Source organism: Hoplias malabaricus, chromosome 10 (genome assembly GCF_029633855.1).
Source record: "Hoplias malabaricus isolate fHopMal1 chromosome 10, fHopMal1.hap1, whole genome shotgun sequence".
Lineage (NCBI taxonomy): Eukaryota > Metazoa > Chordata > Actinopteri > Characiformes > Erythrinidae > Hoplias > Hoplias malabaricus.
Window position 1 is genome coordinate 33,069,485 of NC_089809.1, and position 25,584 is coordinate 33,095,068.

A 25,584-nucleotide genomic window follows, 5' to 3' on the forward strand; every position below is an offset into this window, starting at 1 on the left:
ATAGTCTATACACACACACTCACTGATGCCTGCCCCCCCTCCCACCCACCTACCCTTCAGCCAGCAATGTTCACTTATGTTTAGATAAAGTGAAGCCTTCCAAAGACCAGGGGGATGAAGAACATAGAAGAGAGAGGAAGAGTGAAGATGGCGCAAAATAAAGCTAAATAGGATGAGAGAAAGGCAAAAGGTGGTTATTCACTTCAGTTTCACTTTCATTTTGTGTAGGATGAATAGCGTGAATGAAAGGGTGTGTGCGAGTGTGACTGCTTGGGGTTGGGTGTGGTTACTTAGAGGTGTAATTATAAATGTAAATATGAACACTTTGCTTCTTGTAACTACCACTGTATATGGCTCCTGCTTTCTTACAGCTCTAAATGGGGGGGAAACAAACTTCATCCCTCTAATCTATTAGAAGAGAACAGACCAGTTAAAGCCTGCTTCAACTCAAAACCAATTTAAATCATAACCTTACATTTAGTATCTACACTCACTCTGCATCACACTGTCATTTTTAGCTCAGATGTGAGTGCTCTTTCTCCTTTGAACAAAAGTAGAGCTGAGTGAAGGCTGGGGTGCAGACAAATAAGAAAAAAACAAGCAGAACAGCTTTCCTGGCTGATTTATAGTACTTTCTTCTTTCAGGTTTCTGTTGTTCAGTTTGAACTAAGCTTTCACTTGTATTGTTGCTAATAAAAGCCCTGCGCTTACAAACATGAATGGTGGGGGCTAGCAGTTCTTTACTGTCATATTGACAGCCGTGTTTGTCACCATTTTGGTTTTGTTGTGGTTTATTACAGAAAGAAATGTGAATATTGAATATGACAACATGCGTTGTTTTCATTGTTTTTTTCTGATCATGACCCTTTGTGCTTTTGTTTATCTAACATTTCCTTGGTTTGTACAGTAAGGCATGAACAATGGAGTTTATTTTGGTCTGAAGGAGCTACGTGTAAGATTAAATACAGTTTCCAAATGGCATGATCACTTTCAGTTTGAGTGGCAGAAATTCTTCTCTCAAGAAGAGAATGTTCAGAAATATACTCTACATTTCTGACAATAGTAACATTTTAATAAGAAAAAAATCATACAAGTAGCTTCATTAAGGCCATGTTTGGTGACTAACTACTCTAGAAAACTCCTTGAGATATGGTGACTAATGACTTTTATTTACAGGCATTAATGACTTATTTATGCTTTGCATTTTCTGTAACTTCTGTTCCTTAATTTTTCTGTTTTCTTTAGTTTGTTTAGATCTTTCTATTTAATTTCAAAGGTCATACTTTTCATGAAGGTATTTCTTCAGTTGCCAGAATTTGTCAGAAAATGTAATGAGTCCACAGAATTTTCTAAATGTACAAATGGGTATATTAATATTTTCATTTTTCCAGCAACATTGTCGCACATCACCCTTCTTGAGTTACAATGGGTAGAATTTGAGTGTAGACAAGCCAAGTGAAATGCTGAAATAAGATGCTATGTGTATATAGGAATTGTGTTCATATTTGACAGGAAGGATTATTTGGTGATGGGTGGGGGGTGGGGCTGTGTATATGTATATGTTTGCTTTAATTGTGTGAATGTAGTACAAGAAAACTTGCTCTCAGCAAAAATGAATACCTAAGTTTAGACCCTGTTATTAGTTTCAACAGAGTGAACTGGGTCAGAATGTTAACATTAACATCGACTCTCATTGTAGTAGTCTTGCATGTACCAGTATTGAAACTAGCTGATGTGACTTTATTTCTCCCCTTCGAGTGCTGAAATGTTGAATCTTTTGAGGAACACAATTATGGTGTCTTCTTTTGTCCTATACACATTCACATTCAAAAAATGGGCTTCCCTAAAAAACCCATAAGGTTCATATGAAAATCTGTCGTCTTTGTTTTCTCAGAAACACAAACACCACTGTGCAGTTACATGTGTGTAAAGGGGAAATTTTAATGTTATTCACAGTGTTTACACACAGTCCCACAGTACATATGTCTGTAAACTTTAATTTGAATGAATTGATCAGCAGGTGGTCCTCAGGGTCCTTAAGGGTCACTGGGTCATAAGCTGAGGTGCTAAAATACTTAATTTTATATACAAATTAGAGTTTAAAACTACTATATTGGAAATTTATTTTAATTGGCATGGATTCTGTTCAAATGATTTTCAAAGTACTCATGATTTCTATTTGTCTAAATTCATTCTAGGCCCTACTGTTTTTCATTTTTGTTTTTTGATTTACACCTTCTGCATTATCTAATTACAAAGTACTGCATGATTCCTCCCCTACCCCCCTTTATCTAGATTATTCACACTTAAATACTGCCACACAAATTTAGGATTTAAAAAAATATAGGGTTTCTGCAGAGACACTGATTGGAAAATATATATAACGTGCTGTAGTCCAAATGATATGCTGACTTGTTCTAATTGGACATAATTGAGCACCAACTTACAAACCAGTGCAGTACAGGTAGCCAGAAGCAGTGGAGCTGAAATTGTGGTATAGACCTGTGGTTTCCTGCCATGCTCTAAGACCACCACTTGCTCTATTCCTGTTTCAGCATTCCTGATCTAACAACACCAAGCTCTATGCGCAGAGACCCGCACTAAAGTCACTTTTATGTAGGTCTTATTCTCCAAAAACTTCATGGGCCTTAGTGTGATCTGACTGTCACTTTAAATCCAATGGCACATTGTCACTATATTTCTTTAGCTACTGTCTCTCTCAAGGCATGCTTTCATAGCAGCCACTTCAAACGGCAAAAAAAAAAAAAAAAAACACCAAGGTCATGTGTTTCCAGCTCTCCCTGTAGGCTTTATTATTAACTGGATTTTTATTTAATGTGGAAGTCCCAGCTGGTTTCATTCATGAACCTTCTCATTTAATTTGCACATTAATTATGTGGGGATTGATTTGATATATAAAGCCATTTTAAAGGGCATGTTAAAATGTGTGTCTGATACTAAACTGCCCTACATGCAGTGAGGTAGGCCTTATTGTTGAATGTTTCAATCACACTTGACACTGATGAGATGCACAGAAATCAGAGAATAAGGTGCTTGAATTGTCCTAAATCACTTATTTAGACAAAATTGTGGAGCATACATTTATCTACTAGAGAAAAGGTGACAATTAGATTAAGTAGAAGGTTTAGGCAATTGGAATAAGTCCACAAACAAATTTTGGTCGAGTAATTGTTGCAGGGTTAGTTTTAAAGGAAAATTCATTACAGTTTGCATATTTAATTTGTCATTCTTGTTTTTATATCAACTGGTTAATTGTAGACATAACTATCAACTCTAGTATTTCTTTTGCACTGTTAGGGATAGAAACCAGAGGTCAAAATGTTTATAGCACATATTTAGACATTTTATTTAGGCTACTGTCTAAAACAGCCATTTAACTTAACACCAGTTGGTGTATGTGTGTATATATACACACACTGTTTATAATGTTGGGTTAACATGAAAGGGATGTTTTTCTCTGTCTGGTTACTTTTTTTTTAGTCACTATGTGCCTGTCCGTCAAGAATGTATTTCTAAAATTTGAGTGTGTTTAGCTTTCTGACAGTGCACTTTGAGAGAGTTTACATTTTTCAGGTTTCACTTTCCAAACACAACTACTCTGACAGATTTGACATTTTAGATTATTTAATTATGCAGAGGGTTTAAATTGTTGAGGGACTTCCCCTGAAATGTATAAAAGAGTTCTTATTTAGCCAGGTACCTTCATCCCAGTTTTTTTTCCTATTAAACTAGCTTGAATCTTAAGCCCAATGTCAAGTCTGTCTAACAGGAAAAGAACGTAGTAAAAATCCCATTGAACAATCCTCAAGTTTGGGCCTGAATCTGGCTTATCTTGCTTTGTGGGATTCTCCTTGTAGATAGCTGCCGGCCTAACTGTATATCTAGATTTGGGAAATAATATATTTTGTGATTTTTCTATGGCAGTTTACCAATTTTTTTATTTTTTTGGGTTGTTATTTTTTCAGCCGTGTTCGTGTTATGCATGCAGCGGTCGATCCAGACCTTTTTTAAATCAGCTATTATTTTCCTTAAACGCCCCGCCTTCGCTTTCCCTTCTTGCTTTCTGATTGGCTTGTTTTGCGACCGTTTTCTACCAACCAGGTTTCGCCTTGGTGCTGGCTGTTTTCCTGTGTCATGGCGGCGCGCTGGTTGTGAGGTTGATGTGTTCGGGGTTAAATAAACTCGACGAGCTCTGGGTGTTTATGTGGGTCTAAGGTGGTGTGTAGCGGTGTGATGGTGTGGGCTCTGCGTGCGCGGGGGCTCCTCAGGCCGGGGCCGCTCTCCACAGCGCGGCGGAGCTGCAGAGAGGTGCGCTGGAGCTCATCACAGAGAACACACACACACATGGGCTGGGCTTAACGTACATCACACACTGACTTTCACCCAGACAGCCACTGAAGACAAACTACTGCTACGCTTTGGGTTTTTAAAACTTTCTGATATGACAAATGTTATGACCTTGGCATTGATTAGAGTCGTGGTACAAGAGCGCTCATATACTGGAACTGTACTGGAAATGGAAAGAAGCTGCAAACTGCAGTTAGGATAGTTTAAGGGTGCTTGAAGATAAACATCACTTGCTGCATAGGAAGTGGGAGTCATTCGTGATTTACATGGGATGACCACATAGCTGTTGTAGGGCACTGGTTTACTATAAACAAGTGAAACTTGAGGCAACATTTCAGTTATGTCTTAATCTATTATGCTATGAGTTCTATAACGTTTAGGGTCTGATATACTTTACATGACAATGCACATAATTGTTATTTCACTAAGGAGTAGGATCTATAATGCAGAGTCCTAAGGAACCATCAGCCAATTCACTATATACAGATGCAGAAAGAGGGAACTGTGTGGGGGTTCTTTAGGGTCAGTTTGGGATGTATATGGTAATGCACACTTACAAATTTCCACTAAGCTATAAAGATACAGAACAAAAAGCAGTCTGTACAGTGGATGATCGTTCAATTTAGCCCTGTTTTCTTTTGTCTAGATTGCAAGCTGTTGAGGTGCTGTTTGAAATATATTCATTTTCCCCTAAGTAGAAAGCTGCTGGACGACCTTTAATGCTGTGTTCCTCAAACCAACCCTCATGCATCCACAGACAAGCTACATTTTAATTAGTCTTTACTTCCAAAACATAATGATAGAAATAATGTGGGAACCTTTTTTGAGAAGCAATGTAATCATGCGCTTGGGATAATCTCACAATGTTGTCAGTTTTTGGCAGTTTGCATGATTTATTATTATTTTCTATATTTTTTTTTTTTGTAGTTTTGACTGTATAGGGTCATGCATATTCACAAAGGTAGAAATCTGTTGGAGGATGCAGACTGTAGGGATCTAAAGGGCACATGGGAGGGTGTTTTTTCATTTTCTTCTACCTAAATTGAAAGCTACTGAGGGGATGTATATGCATCGATATTCCACAAAGTCAAGAGATGGTGAAGCCTATAGTGCAGTGGTCCTTAAACCAGTCCTCAGGGATTCACAGAGTATCTACTTTTTTTATTTATTTTATTTATTTATTTTCCCCCCTTCATGGCAAATCCAAACATCTAAGGGCACAAAATGAGTATGGATTGTTTGAGGGTCCCTGAGAACCAGTTTGAGGTCCACTGACATATATTACACCACCTCCGTTACTTTTACCTAGATATGAAATATTCTAAGCTGATATGTAATATATTAGACATATGACACATGACTAGGCAATTTTGTCTTAACTAATGTCTTTAATTTATGTCCAGAACTACTAGACCCTTAGGTACCTCATCTCTGATGTAGGCTGCATGATGGAAAACTTTACTCTCTTCTCCTTTGGCCAAATCTGCTTTTACACAGAGACAGAGAACGTCCCTCACTTACACTTGAGTTTCATTTTTGGGGTTGGGGATGGAGAGTTGTTTCACAACATAGGATTATTTATTATCCTGTCCTTGAAGATTAGAAGTCATATTGCTTCTGTGACTTAGGCCTAAATTATTCAGTTCATGGGGGAAATCCTGCTTTTGTGAAATATTACTCCCTTTCAAACTTTTGTCCGGTTTGGTAGCACAAGCATGTCTGTTTTTGTAATTGTTTGTGTTCATATGTGATAAATGTTCCTGGGTGAATATTTGCAGAGTGGCAGTAATACTGCTGAAACCATTCAGAACATTATTAAAATATAATATCCTTATCTTACATGGTGTACATCTTAAAAGGTGTAAAATTTAATCCAAAATTTAACCTTGAATCGTATGTAACATCTTTTGGTTTCGTTGTTGATGTGCAAGTTGCAGATCATTCGTTCCTGCACATTGATGTGTGTGTGTGTGTGTGTGTGTGTGTTGCAGCTACATCCCTCTGCTGGTCAGTTGGAGCGCCTGCAACTCTTCGAGTCTCTGAGGGAGAGGCGCTCCCGACTGATGAAAACAGAGACTGGACAAGATCTAAAAGTCCAACTGACTGATGGGAAAATGGTGAAAGCGCTAGCAGGAGTCACAACCCCGCTCCAGATTGCTCATAATATGCGGTGAGTGAATGGGCTCACTTTACATCACTTTAACTACAGTAACTGAACAAACGGTCAGGTGTAGTTTATCGGACTGATTTTAGCATCCCTGCTGGTTTATTGTACAGATTGTCCTCTTTTTTTAAATATAGCTCTGCATTTCGATGCATGTTCCTGCCATTGTCAGTCACAGCTAGGCCACCTACACTGACCTCCCATCTTTCTATAATTGTATGTCCTTATTAGACTTTATGGGGTGGGAGAAATAAGACTACTTAAATATTTTCCACCTGGCATATTTTTACCCAGGATGTTTCTGGATCCTCAAAATTCAGAGGATTCAGAAACACTGAATTTTGTTTCATGTAAAGTTGCCAGGCTTAAGATATCATCAGTACACATTAGGGGTGGGTGATATGGCCCTAAAATAATATCATGATATTGCAGGGTGATATTTGGCGATGACGATATTCTTGGCGATATGAAAAAAAAAACCTTTCAAGAACACACTATTGAAACAAGATAAATGTTTAATTAACATTATATAACAGTTAATATAATTTAAATAAGCAGTTTAATATATTATCTAATTATCTTTTTATTTTAGTACAAATAACGACAAATAAATGTGTAAACATTTGCTTATTTTGTAAACAACCGAAATATATATATATATATATATATATATATATATATATATATATATATATGTATGTATGTATGTATGTGTGTGTGTATATATATATATATATATATATATATATATATATATATATATATATATATATATACACATATATATACATATATATATATATATACACATATATACATACATATATATATATATATATATATATATATATCTCCCCAAACCACCTCCACATGACTGAAGACACCCCTTTTTGCGAGCAAATTTCTGAACACAGAGCAAATTTGCACAGTACCTGCCACTGTGCCTAAATTTACATTTACAGCATTAAGCAGATGCTCTAATCCACAGCAACTTACAAGTGCTTAGTGTTCAGACAGAATGTGTATCCTAGCTCGTACAAATAGGTTAGGGTCCAAACTCCCTCTGAGCGCCGACATTTATTAGAAAAAGGGCCAGAGCTGATACCTTGAAAGAACAAAATATAGTAAGTACAATACACAGTCTAGTCAGTGCTCAAACCTAGAAAGAAGTAAATAACACGTACTCCATATTATGTGTGACTGCAATGATACATTAAGTAAACAAGTCAGAAAATCACGATATTTATTTATATATATATATTTTGTGTTATTATTGCACACGATGCGATATGGCACAGTCCTAGGGCACAGCAGTGTTACTTACATGTAGTGAACCCTAACTCTGTGATGCAATACCTGCTACTTTATTCTTCTACCAACGGACCACACTACACTGGACCAAACTTTACCACACTGCACCAAACCAGTAAGCTTGGTCCAGAGTGGTAGGTGATTAACTGTTTTCCATGTATTTTTGCAGTGTTAAAGGTGCAGTAGTGGGGAGAGTGAATGGTGAGCTGTGGGAGTTAGCTCGTCCCCTGGAGGCTGACTGTGAACTGCAGCTGCTGAGCTTTGACTCTTTGGATGGCAGACAGGTATGGCATTTGTGTGAGTGTGTTTGTGTGATGGCTGATAAGCAGTTCTGAGATCTTATCACTCTTAATTATAATCGTTCTGTGTATTACGTAGGTGGTGTGGCGGACAGGAGCATGTGTGTTAGGGGGCGTGATGGAGACACACTTTGGTGCTCAGGTGTGTCGAGAGGGAGTGTCTGATACAGGACTTTATGCTGATTATCAACTGAATGACAGGTACACACACACACTAACTCTTTGTTTTGTTTTGTATTTTTTTATTCTATTTTATTTATTTTTTGTCTAAATGCATTTCATTGTTTAAGTGTCTTCTACATAAGAAATTAGAGATGAAAGTTTTAACACTTCTGCCTCTCATCTCTTTTACATTCACACTCTTTATTTTGTTTCTACCTTTTCACTTTCCTTCACTTCTCTATCTCGCTCTCTCTCCCTCTCCCACTCCCACTCAGTGCTTTGTCTCTGGTGGAGGTAGAGGAAAGGTGTATGGAGATTGCAGGTCTGAAGCTCCCCATCACCAGGCTAGATCTGAGTCTGCAGGAGCTCAGTGAGCTCTTCCAGGTCGGTCAGCCAGCCAGATTTTACATTTCTGAAACACCACTGAATCTGACTGTTTGGTGCTCATTGAGAGTGACATCTAAAATGATGTGATATAATGTAAATTAGAGCTATATTGTACTGAAAAGTTCAGATTAATATGGTGTTATCATCCTACCCTGTCTTCCCTTATTGTCACCTGTTAATGTGCTTGATTATTTATTTTTGTTATTGATGTTATTGAAATTGTAAGGTGATTGGTGACTCAAAAGTGTCCATAGGTGTGAGAGTGAATGTGTGAGAACGTGTCGCCCTGTGAAGGACCGACGCCCCCTCCAGGGTGTGTTCCTGCCTTTCGCCCAGTGATTCCGGGGGTGCTCCAGACCCAACATTACCCTGAATTGGATAAGCAATGAATGAATGAATGAATGTTTAACTTGTTGGTGCTTTCCTGTATATGTACCCATTTGCTTATTTTATCTTTGACATGCGTTGTTTATGCTTTTTTGTAGCATATTTCAGTTTGTAGATAATGTTTCATCGAGGAAAAGAATATGGTGCTCTTGTATAGTGATGTTTTGGTGCATTGTTTTATAATGTAGTGTTGGAGAAGAATGTTGTAGTAGTGTAGTAGCTCTTCATTATGTTGTTGTGGCGTATTACAGGATGTTCTGAGGCTGCAGTTGGCTGTGGAGCAAATGCAGGGAGAAACAGTCAGTGTCTACAGGTCAGTTTTTTAAACAAGCATTCCATTACAAACTGTTTAGTGTGTAGCATATTCTACAGCCTCTCTCTGTGTCTCTCAGGTGTGGGCAGAGTGTAGGGGTGTGTTCTGGTCCACTCCTGCCACATACAGGCTTTCTCCGTTCCTTTAAGATGCTACAGGTTAGCTTCTTTCTAACACAACTACTTTCTCCCTTTTCTCAACCTTATGGGACAGATTGATTCACTCACACTCACTCTCCCCTCTTTAATTTTCTCGATAGGCTTCCCCTGTGACACTCTCAGGAAGCCCTGAGACATCAGGTGTGGTAAGGATGATGGGCATTTCATTTCCAGGAGAGAAAGAGCGAGAGCAATGGGAAAAGGAGCAGGAAGAGGCTAGAAAGAGGGACCACAGACGCATTGGCAAGGTTAGCATTTGACCATTGTTTGAGTGATTGTGTTTTCTCCTAATGAACCTAATTAGTGTTCATGTCGTCACTACATTTCTCTCATTCAGGACCAAGAGCTGTTCTTCTTTAATGATGTGAGCCCAGGCAGCTGCTTTTTCTTACCAAAAGGAGCTCACATTTACAACACACTCACAGATTTTATAAAGGTACCAGTCCTTGGCCCAAGACTGTTGTTTTTTGTTTTTTTTTGTTTTTTTTTTTGAATGTATGTTGTTTTTGATATTTTCATTTTAAAAAATGCATGATGTCAAAGCATGTTTTTAAACATATTTTTACAGAGCGAGTACCGGAGGCGGGGCTTCAGTGAGGTTGTCACCCCAACTCTGTACAGCACTTCACTGTGGGAACGCTCTGGTCACTGGGAACACTACAATGAGAACATGTTCACTGTCACCTGTGAACCACACACTTTTGCCCTTAAACCCATGAACTGCCCCGCCCACTGGTGAGAAGGACACAGAAGTTCTGGTGTCATATTTTAGTAGCAACACTTCAGTCATTTGCTCTTTTGATGATAGACTGATGACTCATAGTTTATAGTCTGTTATCTCCTGCAGTGTCATGTATGAGCAGAGGGTCCGGTCATGGAGGGAGCTTCCATTGCGTTGGGCTGATTTTGGAGCATTGCACCGCAATGAACACTCAGGGGCTTTAGGGGGTCTGACCAGGGTCCGGCGATTCTGCCAAGATGATGCACATATTTTTTGCACACCTGAACAGGTATGGAAAAACACAGCCTGCATGAATTTCTGGCTGACGTCTGTGCCTATGAGAAGCAGTTACTGAACATTTTTAATTATTTTTTAATTATTTAGGTTTTGGACAATAGTGCTTTTATTTTTTATATATATCTCATTCATTCATTATCTGTAAGCGCTTATCCAGTTCAGGGTTGCGGTGGGTCCAGAGCCTACCTGGAATCATTGGGCGCAAGGCGGGAATATACCCTGGAGGGGGCGCCAGTCCTTCACAGGGCATCACACTCACACCTACGGACACTTTTGAGTCGCCAATCCACCTACCAACATGTGTTTTTAGTCCAAAAACTAGTGGGAGGAAACCAGAGCATGCGGACACCAACTCCTCACAGACAGTCACCCGGAGCGGGAATCGAACCCACAACCTCCTCCTGGAGCTGTGTGACTGCGACACTACCTACTGCGCCACCGTGCTGCCCCTGTAACCATTTTCAGCTACTAATAAGCACTATGCTGACTTGGAAACTGTTACTGAAGGAACTTTATACCTAAATCCATACATACATCCAAATCATAGCTGTGCAGACAGTCATTCTCCATTTTTTTTTTGTTGATTTTTACTTTACTACATGACTTGAACACAGCAGCTTTTTCATATTGCGAATGTTTTATGATGATGAACCAATAGAAAAGCTTCTAAAATCGCTTAGAACAAAATCTTTTCACATCGCCATCCACTGAAAGTTAGAAAGGATTTTTCCTTCTCCTATACTGTTTTTATAAAATATTTATTAAAGTGTATATCATTCTCCTGTGTTTAGCAATTAGTTATGCTATACATTCCTTTGGCAACTGCTTGTAACACTTGTAACTTCTAAAATCAGCTACAACGTCTACTGTCCAAGTTTCTGAGGCCTGAATGGCATCGCTAATGTGTCATTGTCTCTCTCTAGTTGGAGGAGGAGATCACAGCGTGTTTGGACTTTGTAAGAAGTGTGTATCGTGTATTTGGTTTTACGTTTCACTGTCTGCTCTCTACTCGTCCTTCTTCCTATCTGGGAGAGGCTGCGCTCTGGGACAGTGCAGAGCAGGTAAATCTCCTCACACACATCACACTTTCAGATATTTTAGAGACACACACACAGTGTTTAAATACGATATTTATTGATATATATTCGCTGTTCATGTTTAGAACCCATTAAGCTCCACATACCCTATACGCACGATATATATTTACAAACTGTAGTCTGTGATAAAGCACAGTTTATAGTGCACCATTAGTATATAATAGCGGTATCACAGTTTAAATAAATTATTATTGTGTTGTCAAGTCTGTTTTAATTTCTGTTGTTTTTATTTTTCTCTCTCTGTCTGAGCAGCAGCTGGAGAGGAGTCTGCGACAGTTTGGAGAGCGCTGGGAGTTGAATCCTGGTGATGGTGCATTTTATGGCCCAAAGGTAAGAAATGCAGCAACTCCATTCCTATGTTTGTCTTTCTCACTCTCTTGGGGACAGCCATGGCCTTAAAGGCACACACATGGCCTTAAGGATTGAGATCAGAATGTTGCCAATAAGATCCCCAGGACCCACAGGATAATGCAGAAGTGGGGAGGGAAAGATCTGTCTTTAAGCACAGTGCAAATAACTAATCTTAAACAGCTATCTGAATGATATGGCTGGCAGCCTGCTGCTCAGGCTGTGTGCTAAATTACACACACACCTGTGTGCTCACTGTAATGAATGTGTAAAGTTCAGTGTGTCATTTTCCTGAAGAGGATAAATAAAGTAACACATGAAAACGTTTGAGGTCAAGTGTACACACCTTGAGGGTGAGATTTCTCCCAGTAATTTCCTCCTTCTGCCTGCCAGAGTCTGACCCTTACCACTACTCATTCATGTTCTGCCGCATTCACGGGAAGGTTTGTATAATTATAATAATGCAGACAACCAAAGGGCCATAAACCACCATCTGAAACAGATCTACTTATATAGATGATTAACAGTTTCATTATTCATTATTATTCCATGTTTCCTGAGCAGGATGAATTGCCTGTTCAATTTATTTGCAGAAAAAATAAATAGATAAATTGCTGATCTCGTGATTTGCTGGTTCATATCCATCTGTGTAGATTGATATCCAGATCCGTGACGCTATTGGCCGACAGCATCAGTGTGCCACCATCCAGCTGGATTTCCAACTGCCTATCAGATTTAATCTGCAGTATGTAGGGTAAGGCTAAGTCTAGATGCGCTGAATCCGTGTTCACACAGTGGGGCATTGCCTCTGTTATTTAAACTAGATCTCTCTTATTTATTTTATTTATTTATTTATTTTTCCTGCAGGTCAGATGGAGGCATGTACAGACCTGTGATGGTACACAGAGCAGTGTTAGGCTCACTAGAGAGAATGATTGCCATTTTGGCTGAGAACTTTGGCGGGAAGTGGTGAGCAGAGTGATTTGTTTGTATGTTTATATCTGTAGATGGTGGATTTGTGGATGTGGGGTGGAATGAATAGGTATAAAGTTCTTTCGTTATTAAAAATCACAATGGTTAGTGCTTCAAATATCATAGACCCAGAATTTTTCTTTTATTTAAAAATTATATATTACTGTATTTTAGTCCATTTTAAATTATTCATTCATTTATTAATTTATTGTGTTCTTTAGGCCTCTGTGGCTTTCCCCAGTGCAGGTCATGGTTCTTCCTGTAGGAGGAGAAAGTGAGCTGTATGGACGGGAGGTGAGTGGTCAATCCAGAAATATGTTGCAATGCGAAGCTCCCCATGTAAAAGTAGATCATATTTGATTACTCATACTAACTGGTTTTCTGTATCAGTTAATGTGTTTTTTTAATTATTATTATTTCCTTGTGATAAATTAAGGTTGTTAACAGATTAAAAAAGGCAGGCTTCATGGCTGACATTAATGATGACCAGGGTGCCACTTTAAACAAGAAGGTTCGCTCAGCACAGCTTGCCCAGTACAATTACATATTCGGTAAGAGGCTGTTTAATGTGGAATTTAAAACGTGTTTATGTCCAATAGTGGAAAAGTGTTTCATTGATATGTGGTTTAGCTGATTATATGTGAACTCTGTGGACCTCTTATTGAAAGTGCATACTTTAACTTGATGCAAATGGTTTACCTAATTAGATCTTTTCATGTGTCTCTTATAATCTCCGTCTGTCTCTCAGTGGTAGGAGAGAAGGAGCGGGGCAGTGACACAGTCAGTGTACGGACACGAGGAGGAAAGCAGCTGGGTCTGAGATCTTTAGAGGACGTCATTGCTTCTCTGACGAATCTCTGCGAGAGCCGCAGTAATCGAGACGAGTTCTGAGCAGCCCACACACTCAGGAACCTGGACATGCTCAGTCATAACAAACCAGTCAAGCCCCAAAACATCTGAAACCTGTACACACACACATGAGGTGACGCCCATTGGGCAGTTCATAATTCCGTGTGTACATGTATACCTTTGCACCTATAAACTTTATTGAATCTCGTTCTGGCACAGACACACAGAGTCGTGTATAAATCTCCTGCACTTACATACTCCCACCGACCCACACCATGTATAAACACACTCCTCATCAGTTTAATGTCTGAACTCTCTGTAAACTAAACAAGCTCATTGTGTTTCTGCTCACAACCGGCATGAACCAGATTGACCTGGACAGATCGGAGGAATAAAAGGCCAAAACAGCGTACAAGAAAGTACGTGACGTAGGAGTGTTTATAATAAAATAACCTCATTTGTAAGTAGCGCCTTGTGCTCTGTTTGGAGATGGTCCCTAAAACCAACAAAGTGTGTAAGGCCACTGGTGTCCAGCTCTGGAGGCTGTTAACTCTGACTTCACCCCTAAACCAGATTAGCACATGCCTGTTTTAGAAGTATTAATTTCTCATTGGCTATTTAAGTATTTGTTGTTTTGTTTAAACCATGCACCCACTCACTGTTATATAAGGAGGAGAGTAATGGTTATGAGAATAGATTAGACCATATCTTTTGGAGAACAGGGACGGAAATAAGAGAGAGAGAGGGAGGGAGGATAAGATAGGAGGGAAAAAAAAGAGGTGGGGATTTTTTACTAAAATGGGAAGGAAAGGGGGTGTGTTAGTGAAAACAGGAAAAATGGAGGCTGTGGATCAGCGACAGGAGTGACCGCCAGGAGTTTTACCGCTCTAATTGGGAGAATGCAGTGGAATGGAAAAGATACGTGTCGCTCTGAGTGACCATAGAGGGACAGGGTCAGAGCAGACACACACACACACACACACACACACACACACGTCCCAGACAGAGTCTGAGGTTAGCAGACCATTCTCAAATAGACTTAAAAAGGCTTGGTGGGACACTGGTATGTGTGAGTGTATGCAGAGAGTTGTGGGGATTTCAGCCACCAGTCTGCTGGAAATCTCTGATGGAGAGGGAGACACTCAGGGAGTGATAGAGAGAAGGGAAACTGAGATGGGTTCAAAGGCATGGCTGTTCTGCTCGAGGAGTTGGGCACAGAGGGGGAATTCAGTGTTCATTTGTGTGTGTGTGTATGCACTTTTGGCTGACGTAATTTCTCTTGCTACAACAACATTCTGGACATTCTGGCTTCAGTTTTTCTGGAGCAGCACTGACCCATTCACCCGAGAAGAAAGATCCAGACAAAACTCAAACATCAAGATGACTTCCACTGATGTCAGCTATTTATAACAGATTTTCACCCATTAATAATATTATACATATAAACAATTATAAGCGAAGAAAAACACCTTATCTTTCAGTGTAATTCAATGAAAACAGTTTTGCCGAGTATTGGAGCATTTCTATTGGTTCATTCACCATGAACTTTTCAGACAATGTGAAGGGCTTTTGCTGTGTTCAGATGATGTAGAAACCTAAAAATCAGCAAAAATGGAGATGCATCATTTTCAATGGAGAGTGACTGTTAAATACAAAATTCAACAATAATTACTAATGCTTTAAAAAGAGCACAAATGTGTTCTAGAGAATGTACTGGTTTTCACTTCAACAAAGCATGCTGTATGACGAGGCCTAAAAGATTTATATTCCACACTGCAAATATTACATGCACCTGAGAAAATAACTACTTTTTATACAGTAATACTTTTAGATGCTTTTTATACATTTAGAATTATCTGAGAAAATAATTATTTATAATTAAAATTAATATTGCGGCTCGGTGATGCAGCAGGTAGTGTCGCAGTCACACAGCTCAGGGGACCTGGAGGTTGTGGGTTCGATTCCTGCTCCGGGTGAGTTCTCCCTGTGTCCGTGTGGATTTCCTCTGGGTGCTCCGGTTTCCTCCCACTGTCTAAAAACACACATTGGTAGGTGGATTGGCGACTTAAGTGTGTGTGTGTGTGTGTGTGTGTGTGTGTGTGTGTGTTGCTCTGTGAAGGACTGGCGCCCCCTCCAGGGTGTATTCCTGCCTTGCGCCCAATGATTCCAGGTAGGCTCTGGACCCACCGCGACCCTGAACTGGATAAGCTGTTACAGATAATGAATGAATAAAATTAATATTTATGTAGTGAGTATACATAATATGGTAAATACTGTTTTTACCTTTTAAAGTGTGTTAGTTTAAACATTTCCAACCTCTTCTCTTGGAATCCCAGTATTCGTATCATCCAGTCCCTGCTTTGGCTACATTGTTTTTCATTCTGGTGCTGGATTTGATCTGATATCGTTGATGGTATCTAGAAAAATAATCTGGAATCAACATTTCTATCTTAAAATCACATTAAGATCATTTCCTTCCTTCGAGTCTTCCACATCATCCATTAAGTCTGCTGCAGGCTGTCTGTTGTAACTTGAAACAGGGAAATACATTCCATTTTATTGTAGCAATGTTCAGCACCTGTTCACTTCTATACAAAACGCTAGATATTTTGTGTTGTCATAAGCCCTTAACAGCTCTGTGTGGATTGCAGCAATTTGTAATGTTTAAGGTAAGCGTTGTTTTATAATGCTAAGTGAAGTATAGCCTGCAATTACTAATTTGCAGTGTTAGTCATGTTGCTCCTGTGCAGAACCAAAGCCAACCTTAGACCCATAACATGCTCTGGCTGATGAACTAAACCTCTTCCTTAAGCTATTAATTACTCTGATGTCATTAATTCTTATTCCGCCTGATGATACCTGGTCCTGGTATGCAGTGGTTACTGGCCCATGGAGGAATGGAAGATGGGGGCTTAGAATGATGAATTCTGAAGTGTTGATATTCTTCAGATTTGAGGCTGACAGAAACCAAGAAAATACTGAAACCAAGTAATGACTAATGCCTTCCAAAACTCTTCCAAAATTTTTGTAATTAAAGCAACTCTCAAAAATGTACCATACTCTACCTACTGAGGCACTAAAGGTGTTTGATGTAGTGTAGAGGGTTAACAGCATTGATCTCGTAGCAGACCAGGGTTCAATTCCCAGTCCAGGTAAGCTTACCACACTTCTCCAGTTCTCCAAGTCCTTGAGCTATACACCTAACACCACAGTTGCCACAGTTGTCTCTGTAATGGGGAAAGATTTGACAGTTGCTTTGGATAAGGGTGTTTACTGAATGCAGTGCCTTAATGTAAAATGATCAAATGTTTATCAAATAAAAGCAGCTAATTTTCAGGGGGATGCCCAGGAGCAAATTGCCTGTTCATTATTTTGTAGTACATATTTTTCAAGTTGTTTTTTTTTTTTTGTACATTCCTTATTGTTTCCTACTTTTATGGTCTGTTGCTTGCATGCAAGTGCACCCAGCCAAAAGCGTGATTCTGATTCCGGTCACTTGGAGAAGACAGCTCTCCAGTGTGTGGCCCTTTGGTTTAGTTTGGAGCTTAGAAGCCTCAGTGGGGAAGGTTGTTTTTCTAGCCTGGAGCCCTGTTTATTTGCTCATGCCATTCGGGCAAGTACCTCTGTGGTGCTTTAGGAGAAGAGGCAGAAGATTCCCAAACTTCAGCATGAGTTTTCCCTCCCCAGTCTCAGAAAGAGCATGTGTTCTACACTCCTGCCTCTAAGAGACTTCATGGAAGAGATAACCATCACAGGCTTGCTCTCACACACATTTGTTCTCTCTCTCTCTCTCTCTCTCTCTCGCTGTCCCCTTCTCTCTCTGTCTCTCTCCATACAAACACTCTTACACAGAAAGCTATTCTTCATGCAGTGGACCAAGTCATGTAAAGTTCATCGGAAATTATTTTTAGCTTGCGGCAGAGAGAAAGGCACCGTGAGCTTAGACTACTGCTTTGTGCACATTTGTCTAAACCAAGGATTCAAACCTTATACATTACTTTAACTTCACACCATTCTTCTGTACATTACTATACAAAAGTCTTTGGCCAGCTTAGAAATAAAGCGACCCTTGTTCCAGAGGCAGTGAGCATGCTGTTAGGTGCATGGACATAAAAAGGCCAGGCCTATATTTCATAGTGCTCAGCAGTAATGGGTCCTATGTGGATATTTTGACTTTGATATGATCCGGGACATGGACAAATCAAGCTCATTACATCAGCACTGAGTCCTTTTGACCATTCACTGAGTGGCATTTGCATCACTGCAACAGTGGGTGGGGGAAATACTGTTGAGCAATGACATGATTTATCTTCTCCCACCAATCTCACCTAGCCTTGAGAGGGGGAAAAAACAAGATTGATGTTGTTTTTCACTCAGATATTCCATGATGCTAAACGAAAGGTGCTCTGTAAGCAGTGGGGAAATTGTGTTGAAACTCTACCCATATTGTATTCCAGCATTTCCTAGCTTTTTTTTTTTTTTTCATGGCAAACCTGTAAATACATGTCAAATTTGTCACCCCAATCAAAAAAAAAAAGAAAGAAATCTGCATTCTGTTCTATTCCCAAAGACAGAGACACACACAGGGGCAATGTCAGTTTATTCTTGGAAGCTTCTGACTCAGGGTTGTGGCCGTAAATCCAACAGGTCCAAACAGGACCGATACCCACCCAGTCAGACACTGTGCATTAAGGTTACAGTAAATTTACTGAGGTGTTGGTAAATTCAGAGGTGTTGCGACACAAATGCGAGTCACATGAGATTAGAATTAGTTGGCCACTTTTTTGGCCACTGTGCTTGCCCTTAACCCAATCCGTGCAGTGAAACACACCTTTACAGTCAGTTGGGGGTTAGGTGCCTTGCTCAAGGGCTCAGTCCTGACCTGCCAGCTCTAGGGATCAAACCGGCAACCTTCCGGTTACAAGCCCAGTTCCCTAACGACCAGGCCACGGCTGCCCGACCCCGAGGTACTACCACAATTTGATATTTGAGAAGTGCGTCAGCCCCAGTCCAAAAAGTTTGTTGTCAACAAACTGAAGTAGAAACCCACTTTTACCAACGCCCCTGTTTGTAAATACAGTGGAGATGAACTTATTCAGGCCCAGCTGCAGTTTTATTTCACCGCACCTTGAGAGACTGTGAGGAGTTTGGTGTGTTCTCACTGTGTCTCCAGGGGTTTGTCCCGGTTTCTTCCCACACTCCAAAAAGTTAGTAGATGGGTTGGGTATTCTAAAAGTGACCATGTGTGTCTTCCTGGCACAGTTTCCCTCTGTTTGGTCGTTAGGGATCTGATCTTGTGTTGTACACATAACTGCAGAAGTAAACTCAAACAGAGGTTAGTGATTTGTCAAGGTGGCAGTGACACAAAACAAAACAATAAAAAAAATCACTTCCTTGTTATTCAGATCAGTGTGCTGTACTCTCTGTGAGAAACTGTCAAAGAAGATAGAGGACCAAAAATAGCCCCCCATTACCCCCACTCTGTCCTTCCTATTTAACTTGGTAAAAATAATCCCAGGCAGTCCACTGTTAAAGTTGTCCTTGGATGTAAGCTCCCCAAACAATAACCGGAGCCCTGTGGGATTCCACACCAAACTGCCACACTGACCAGACTTTTCTATCTCCATCCAACTGCATTTTTTTTTAAACAAAGGGATATGACGCAAACTAGAAACAGTTTGTGTGTGTTTAAAGTAGGCTTGACGCACTTGGAATAAACAGCAGTGCTGCCGGGGTATTTAAACACTGTGCCCACTCACTTACCACTCTATTAAATACACTTACTCTGCTGATCCATATTGTAAATACCAGCTGTTCCTGCATCATCCTTTATCATTGGTCACAGGAGAATGCTGGTTGAATGTTTTCAGGTGGGGGACTGTTCACTGTTTAAAAGCTCCCATCAGCACTGCTGTGCCTTGATCCACTCCGTACCAACACACACTGAAAACAACCCCCACATCAGTGCCACATCAGGGCTAAAAATGATAGACCAACCATATGACACCAGCTCTGTGGTTTTATTCTGGCATCTATTGAAGAACAGGGTGAAATGCTGCTAAAATTATGCAGTGACAAATGGAATACACTCTCCAGTTGTGGACCTACAAAGTGCAACTATATGGACAGTGGAGCTGATAAAATTGACAAGGATTATAATAAAAACGTGGCTTTAATGGCACAAGTGCTTTGCATTATATTGAGGTGCACTAAATGCTGACCCAGGTGTTTAACCATGCATACACAACTTGTATGATCTTCGTAGAAAGTCATTGACCAGCAGAATGGGACACTTCAGTAGCTACATAATGCTAAGTATTGATTGATTGAAGATTTGGACTGTGGAAAAGTGATGGAGCTTGAATTTAGTTGAATCCTCCCAGCACTGTTCCAGTATCAAGTGTAAAGCCCACCTGGAAGAGGAGAAGAACTCCTTGTTTATTTTCGAATTCACATTTTGACCATGAAATATATGATGATGCTTATGCTGCTTAACGATTCTTGATATTTTGCTTTAGATACAGATACATACATACAGTCAGTGACAACACTGACTCTGTCTTAGAGACCAATTTTACTTAAGCATAAGCCTGTAGATCAAAATTCTTTATAGCTTATGAAAACACAATCTGTCAGGTGAGTTTTGACTGGCGCTGCACATTCCTGTTTGTTTTCATGTATTTATGTTTGGATTGCTAAGTAAAAGTGCAAGGCTAGATGTTTGCACAGTGTTAGTATGAGAGAAAAAAAAGAGCAAGGGAGAATTCATGTTGGACTCGTTTCTGTCGCTTGGCCCATTAAGGCTCTGCTGCCTATCGCCCTCTTTGCCCAGAGTGTTTCAGTTTTCACTTCTGAAGCTGATTCAGAGGGGTTGTGTTTAGTCTGGCGCCTGGCTCGGAGCAGCCCACTACAGCTTGATTCAAGAGTTTATGATCAATTTGTGCCTTCGGTGTCTTGCTTGTGTTTTGCCCCATCCTGGATTAGGAGCATAAAAGATGTATGCTCATGCTTGGTGAAGTAGTACATGTCAACTTTGAGAGACAGTCATTTTTCAACACAGTTTATGCCCAACCCTCAGCAAGGGACAGTTATATTCTGTTCTCCTTTGGTTCACCAGCCTTAAGTAATTTTGTAGCATCTTATTTACATGTTAGGAGCTGTTTCCCAGGTTCAGGCCTGTTTTAGGAACTACTTATCAGGCTCAGGTGTGTGTTACAACTGGATTGAACCTCACTATAATAGAGCACTCCATTGGTACAGTGTGCCACGTCTGGCTATTGTCCACTGAGCTCGGGCCTTCTCTCCAGCTCAATTTCAGCTGACCTGAATTCACATCCTGTCCTCCTCCTGTGACATGGAGCAGGGAGCTGAGATTCTGAGGCTAAAGAACAGATGGTGAGCCGCCACTACTCAGTGTCTGAGTGAGCAGGTACAGAGGAAGAGGCTGATAAAGCAGGTTTTGAAGCGCAGGGATGTTTGTGTTTGCTAAATATTTATAAAAGCTAGCTGCATGCTTAGCAGCCAAATGCTGATAGAAAGACAAATTTCCCAGAAATATAGGGGGAGACAGCCCAACGGCCGTGAATTTGTCCTGGTGCCACCCCTCCCCTTTTTTTTGGTGGAAGGCTAAGCGTGCGTGTCACCCGATCTGATTCCCCCACTCTCTAAAATCCTTCGTTCAGGAAGGAAAAATTTATGCTCTTGTTCCTGTGCTTAGAATAGAGAAAGCACCTGAATGTAGAGCCAGGCCTTATAACTGTGAAGGTATGTGTGTTTAAGTGAGCGAGTGAATAACTGCAAAAGCTTTGAGTACACAATTAGAGAAATATACTGGCAGGATTTAACATTATTTAGAATACTCACACTGTACTATATACAATACCATATTTATAAATACATTTCCATTTGTGCTCTAGTGTGCCTCCATAGCTGTCTGAGGATTGCATTTTTAAGCTATGTGTTACAAGTAGGGTTTAGATAAACACCAAGTCTAGTTGGCTTAAATTTAATGGATGCTGTTATATAGTAACAGCAAAACAGACAGTCGATGAAACCCTGAGGACAGAGCTGAGAACCACAGAGTTGATGGTAAGGCCCATGTGTTGAAGGTGTTTGTGTATCAAACAATTTTTTAATGCATTACCAACAACTTACACTAATTATTACAGGTTATAATTAGTGTAATTATACCCCCAGCCCTCCAACACTCTCCACATTAAACCTCTTCTACCCATACCCTCAGTGATTCTCAAATAACCCACTGGCTTTGGTACTTTCTGCACATTTTCTACTTAAGCAGGAATTAATAATGCACAGCCAAACCTCATTTCAATGTGGACTAAGAAATGAAAGAGCAATGTAACTATTACATGAAGTTGTTTATTGTTAGTGATTATATTTATATTAATTTGTGGAATCCTAACCGTTATTCAGCCCTGCTTTAGTAAATCTTTGTTGTGGGTAGGTGACTGGAGAAGAAATGGATCCTAACCTGGGTTCTAACTAGATGTTCTTGTTACCTTTAACTGTATTCATATCTATTTATTCAAATTACAATGTCATATATATTGTTGTCTACAGGCAAGAACACATGTACTGTTCAAATGAATGTTTTTAATCTTTTACATGGCACTGAATTTGTAAGTATGTGTGTGAAGCTGAGTTAATATGAGTGTGTGTGTGTGTGTTAGGGAGCAAGATCGAGCGAGTAAAGAAGCCAAAGCCACAGTTAATAGGGAAGTTGTGTGTGTGTGGGCTGGAATACTCTTTAACTGCAGCTCACACTGCTGGAGTCTTTCCTCTGCTGATTGCCTGTGGTTGCTGGATGGCTCTTCTAATCTCCAGCACTTTGAAGCAGTGATCGTTGGTCCATGCTGGATGCTGAAGTGAGCAGTGAACCTCCTGAACCGCTTAACATTCTGTGTTTACACACCGCTCCAGACCTCGGACCAGAGAAGTGAAGCCAACTTCCCTTAAAGCCTGTGTTTATAAACACTGTATAAGAGATTATTGCTGCTGCGTGCATGCCATAGCAGAGGAGGTGTGTGGTACAAATGAGAAACACCATTCAGTGTCCCTGCTGATACTCATGAAGGAGCACAGTGTGAAGACACTTCCCACAACACAAGCTCTGGGTTTAGAGAGTTAAATCAGTGTTAGAGCAGTTACTTATTGCAGAGTAATATTTTACAGATTGCTAATAACTTCTGTCAAATCACTTCATTTATTACTTCCTGGAGAAAACCACTACTGATCACCAAGTTAACCTTTACAAACCCAATCAGCACTACCTTGATAACATACAGTGGAAACCAGTTGTCACTTTTAACATCTCCACTGACTATACGGGTGCATTTTGTAGTTCTACTATTCAGCATTATGTAATGGTTGGTGTGTTTCACTGGTACAAGTGGATCAGACACGGCAGTGCTGCTAGAGTTTTTAAACCCCTCCATTTCATCGCTGAACTGAGAATAGTCCACAGTTAAAATGTGGTCAGCATTTTGTGAACACTGAAAAGACTAGAGGATGGCCAACACAAATTGCAGCGACAGATGAGCTATTGTCAACAAAAGTTGGACCAACTAGGTGGGTGTGTCTAATGCAGTGGCTAATGCGTGGACCTGCTGTTTATAAATTTCAGCACTGCTGTGTCTGATCCTCTTTTATCAGCAAAGCACACAACACACCACCATCACCCCATCAGTGTCACTGCGGTGCTGAGAATGATCTATTAGCAAATGTGGTTGCCCTGAGGGGGTCATGACCATTGAAGAACAGGGTGAAAAGGGTAACAAAGTATGTAGTGAGCAACAGATGGACTGCAGTCTGTAATTGTAAAACTACAAAGTGCACTTGTGTGGCCAATGGAGCTGATAAATTGAACAATGTGTGTAGTAAAAGGCTGATTGGTGTATATGTCCAAACCTGACATAACCTTCCTATAATGCCTTCTGGTGCTATTACTTCCCAAGGGTAAACATTGCACGCATATCACCATCTACATGATGTATTGGTCCACCTTCCGGTGGTACAATAAAAGGATCCAGTTCTGACATGCACAGGCCCAATGGAAGCCCATCACTGTTGACAGGTACTCACTACAGCTAATCAGGAGCTATCTATGGGTCAGATCGTGTACTCTCCATGGTCTGGCCTATGCTAAGGTCACACAGGTTTCCACCCCTGCCCACTTCCCACTCATTTAACACATTTGCTTCCATCTGCTTCATTAGAATTCATATTACTCAGTTGTTCTGTGATGGACACAGAATTTCAGGTTATGTAGAACACGGACTGCTGATTACAGACAACACGTGTGTTGCCACTGCACAGTCATCATGTCAGAGATAAAGTTGGCTCCATCGTCGTCATCGCTTTGGCTTGTTTTGAACTCCAATGTTGGAGAAACCACTAATATTATTTGTTTAAAAGTGCATTGTGTGTTTTCAGGGAGCAAAGGTCAACAAAGTCACACAGCATGTTTGAAAGAGATTTTCTGGGGTTTGACATTCAGTTCATTCCTCAGCCTGAGCGAAGGGGCTCAGGTTTCAGCTCCTACAACGACGACGTGCTCTGAGAACCCCCAGGGACCACAGGAACCACACAAAGGAATTTGTTTTCTATTCACTTTACCACAGGTTTCGAAAGCGTGAATTATTGTGACTCAATGACCCAGAGAATGCTCTTGTTTACAATGCTTTGGAGAGAAGCCAGTTTTGCCAGAGGTGGGCAGTAAAGTCAAGCCCATCACATCGAATCCTGTTAGTAATGCCTCCTGAAAATGTTGACTCATGCTAGATCAGCTCATGTTACTCAAGTCTTTATCACAACAACTCCTCCACCGGGGTGGTCCAGAGGACAGTTTATTCATTTTTCAGTTACAAACTTTCATTACCTCGCCAAAGAAAGTCACAATGTTTATTGTCCATTTTATGTGCTTCACTGACCATAGAGGTGCATTTTGTAGTCATTCCATTACAACTTCCATCACAAGTTGGCGCAAGTTTTTGAGACCTTTTCACCCTGCTCTTTGATGGCACAGAACTGGTATAGTTTTTGTGGTGGATTCTACTGCTGGTAGAGGTGATGTGTTGTCCATCACACAACCCACTGTATTAGACACATCTCCCTTGTTGGTCTACCTTGTAGATTTAATCTGTGGAACACGCCACAGCCAGTGAATGTAAAAGGAATCTTTTGTACTAAAGCCCCAACGTACACAGCAACATACATAACATCACAGAGTGTCAGGGTTATTTTTTTCCATCTGAAATCTGATTCTGTGTGTTCTCCTCATAATGATTACATGATATGTGCTCTTTTTATTACCAGCAAAGACTGTAAACTCTGAACACACACAGACAATAGCATCAACCTACAATTCAGAGCTTTGTGGATTCTATTCTCTTAGTTTAATTGCACTTAAATAAAAGTGTAATTCACCTCAGCCTCCCAGGTTAGAGATTTCGTACAGGTGTGGCTGTGTGTGCTGAGCACACAGTGATCTCACTAAAGTGCTATACCAATATAAATGAGCTGAAGTGAATAGAACTGACAGAGATGTTCTTCTATAAAGGCTACACTTTAAAAAAAAAAAAAAAAACATGGGCCATATGAAAGGGATAGTTGTTGAGGTAAGATGTGTTCATAACCATCTGATATCAAAGCCATGATACTCTGGTGTGTACTTCATAGCCAGGTTCTTATAAAGCTGGACAGCCTACAGAAAATCTCTCACAAATACGTAGT

The 25,584-nt window shown here is 40.2% G+C and overlaps 1 protein-coding gene across 2 annotated transcripts; it reads left to right on the forward strand.

Moving 5' to 3' along the window:
• Window positions 1-54: 54 nt before the first annotated feature.
• On the forward strand, window positions 55-14,544 carry tars2 (threonyl-tRNA synthetase 2, mitochondrial). 2 transcript variants are annotated; one of them, XM_066682402.1, is made up of 18 exons: window positions 55-190; window positions 6,360-6,538; window positions 8,013-8,127; window positions 8,222-8,343; window positions 8,580-8,688; window positions 9,330-9,391; window positions 9,471-9,549; window positions 9,651-9,797; window positions 9,887-9,985; window positions 10,118-10,284; window positions 10,397-10,559; window positions 11,491-11,628; window positions 11,917-11,994; window positions 12,666-12,766; window positions 12,880-12,981; window positions 13,206-13,278; window positions 13,421-13,535; window positions 13,733-14,544. In XM_066682402.1, the coding sequence occupies exons 1-18, from the start codon at window positions 173-175 to the stop codon at window positions 13,873-13,875; spliced, it is 2,010 nt and encodes a 669-aa protein (XP_066538499.1). In that variant the 5' UTR covers window positions 55-172; the 3' UTR covers window positions 13,876-14,544. The 2 variants fall into 2 exon arrangements, with proteins under 2 accessions (XP_066538499.1, XP_066538498.1); XM_066682401.1 differs by lacking the exon at window positions 55-190 and adding an exon at window positions 4,137-4,329 and having other exon boundaries at window positions 13,733-14,543.
• The last annotated feature ends 11,040 nt before the right edge of the window (window positions 14,545-25,584 follow it).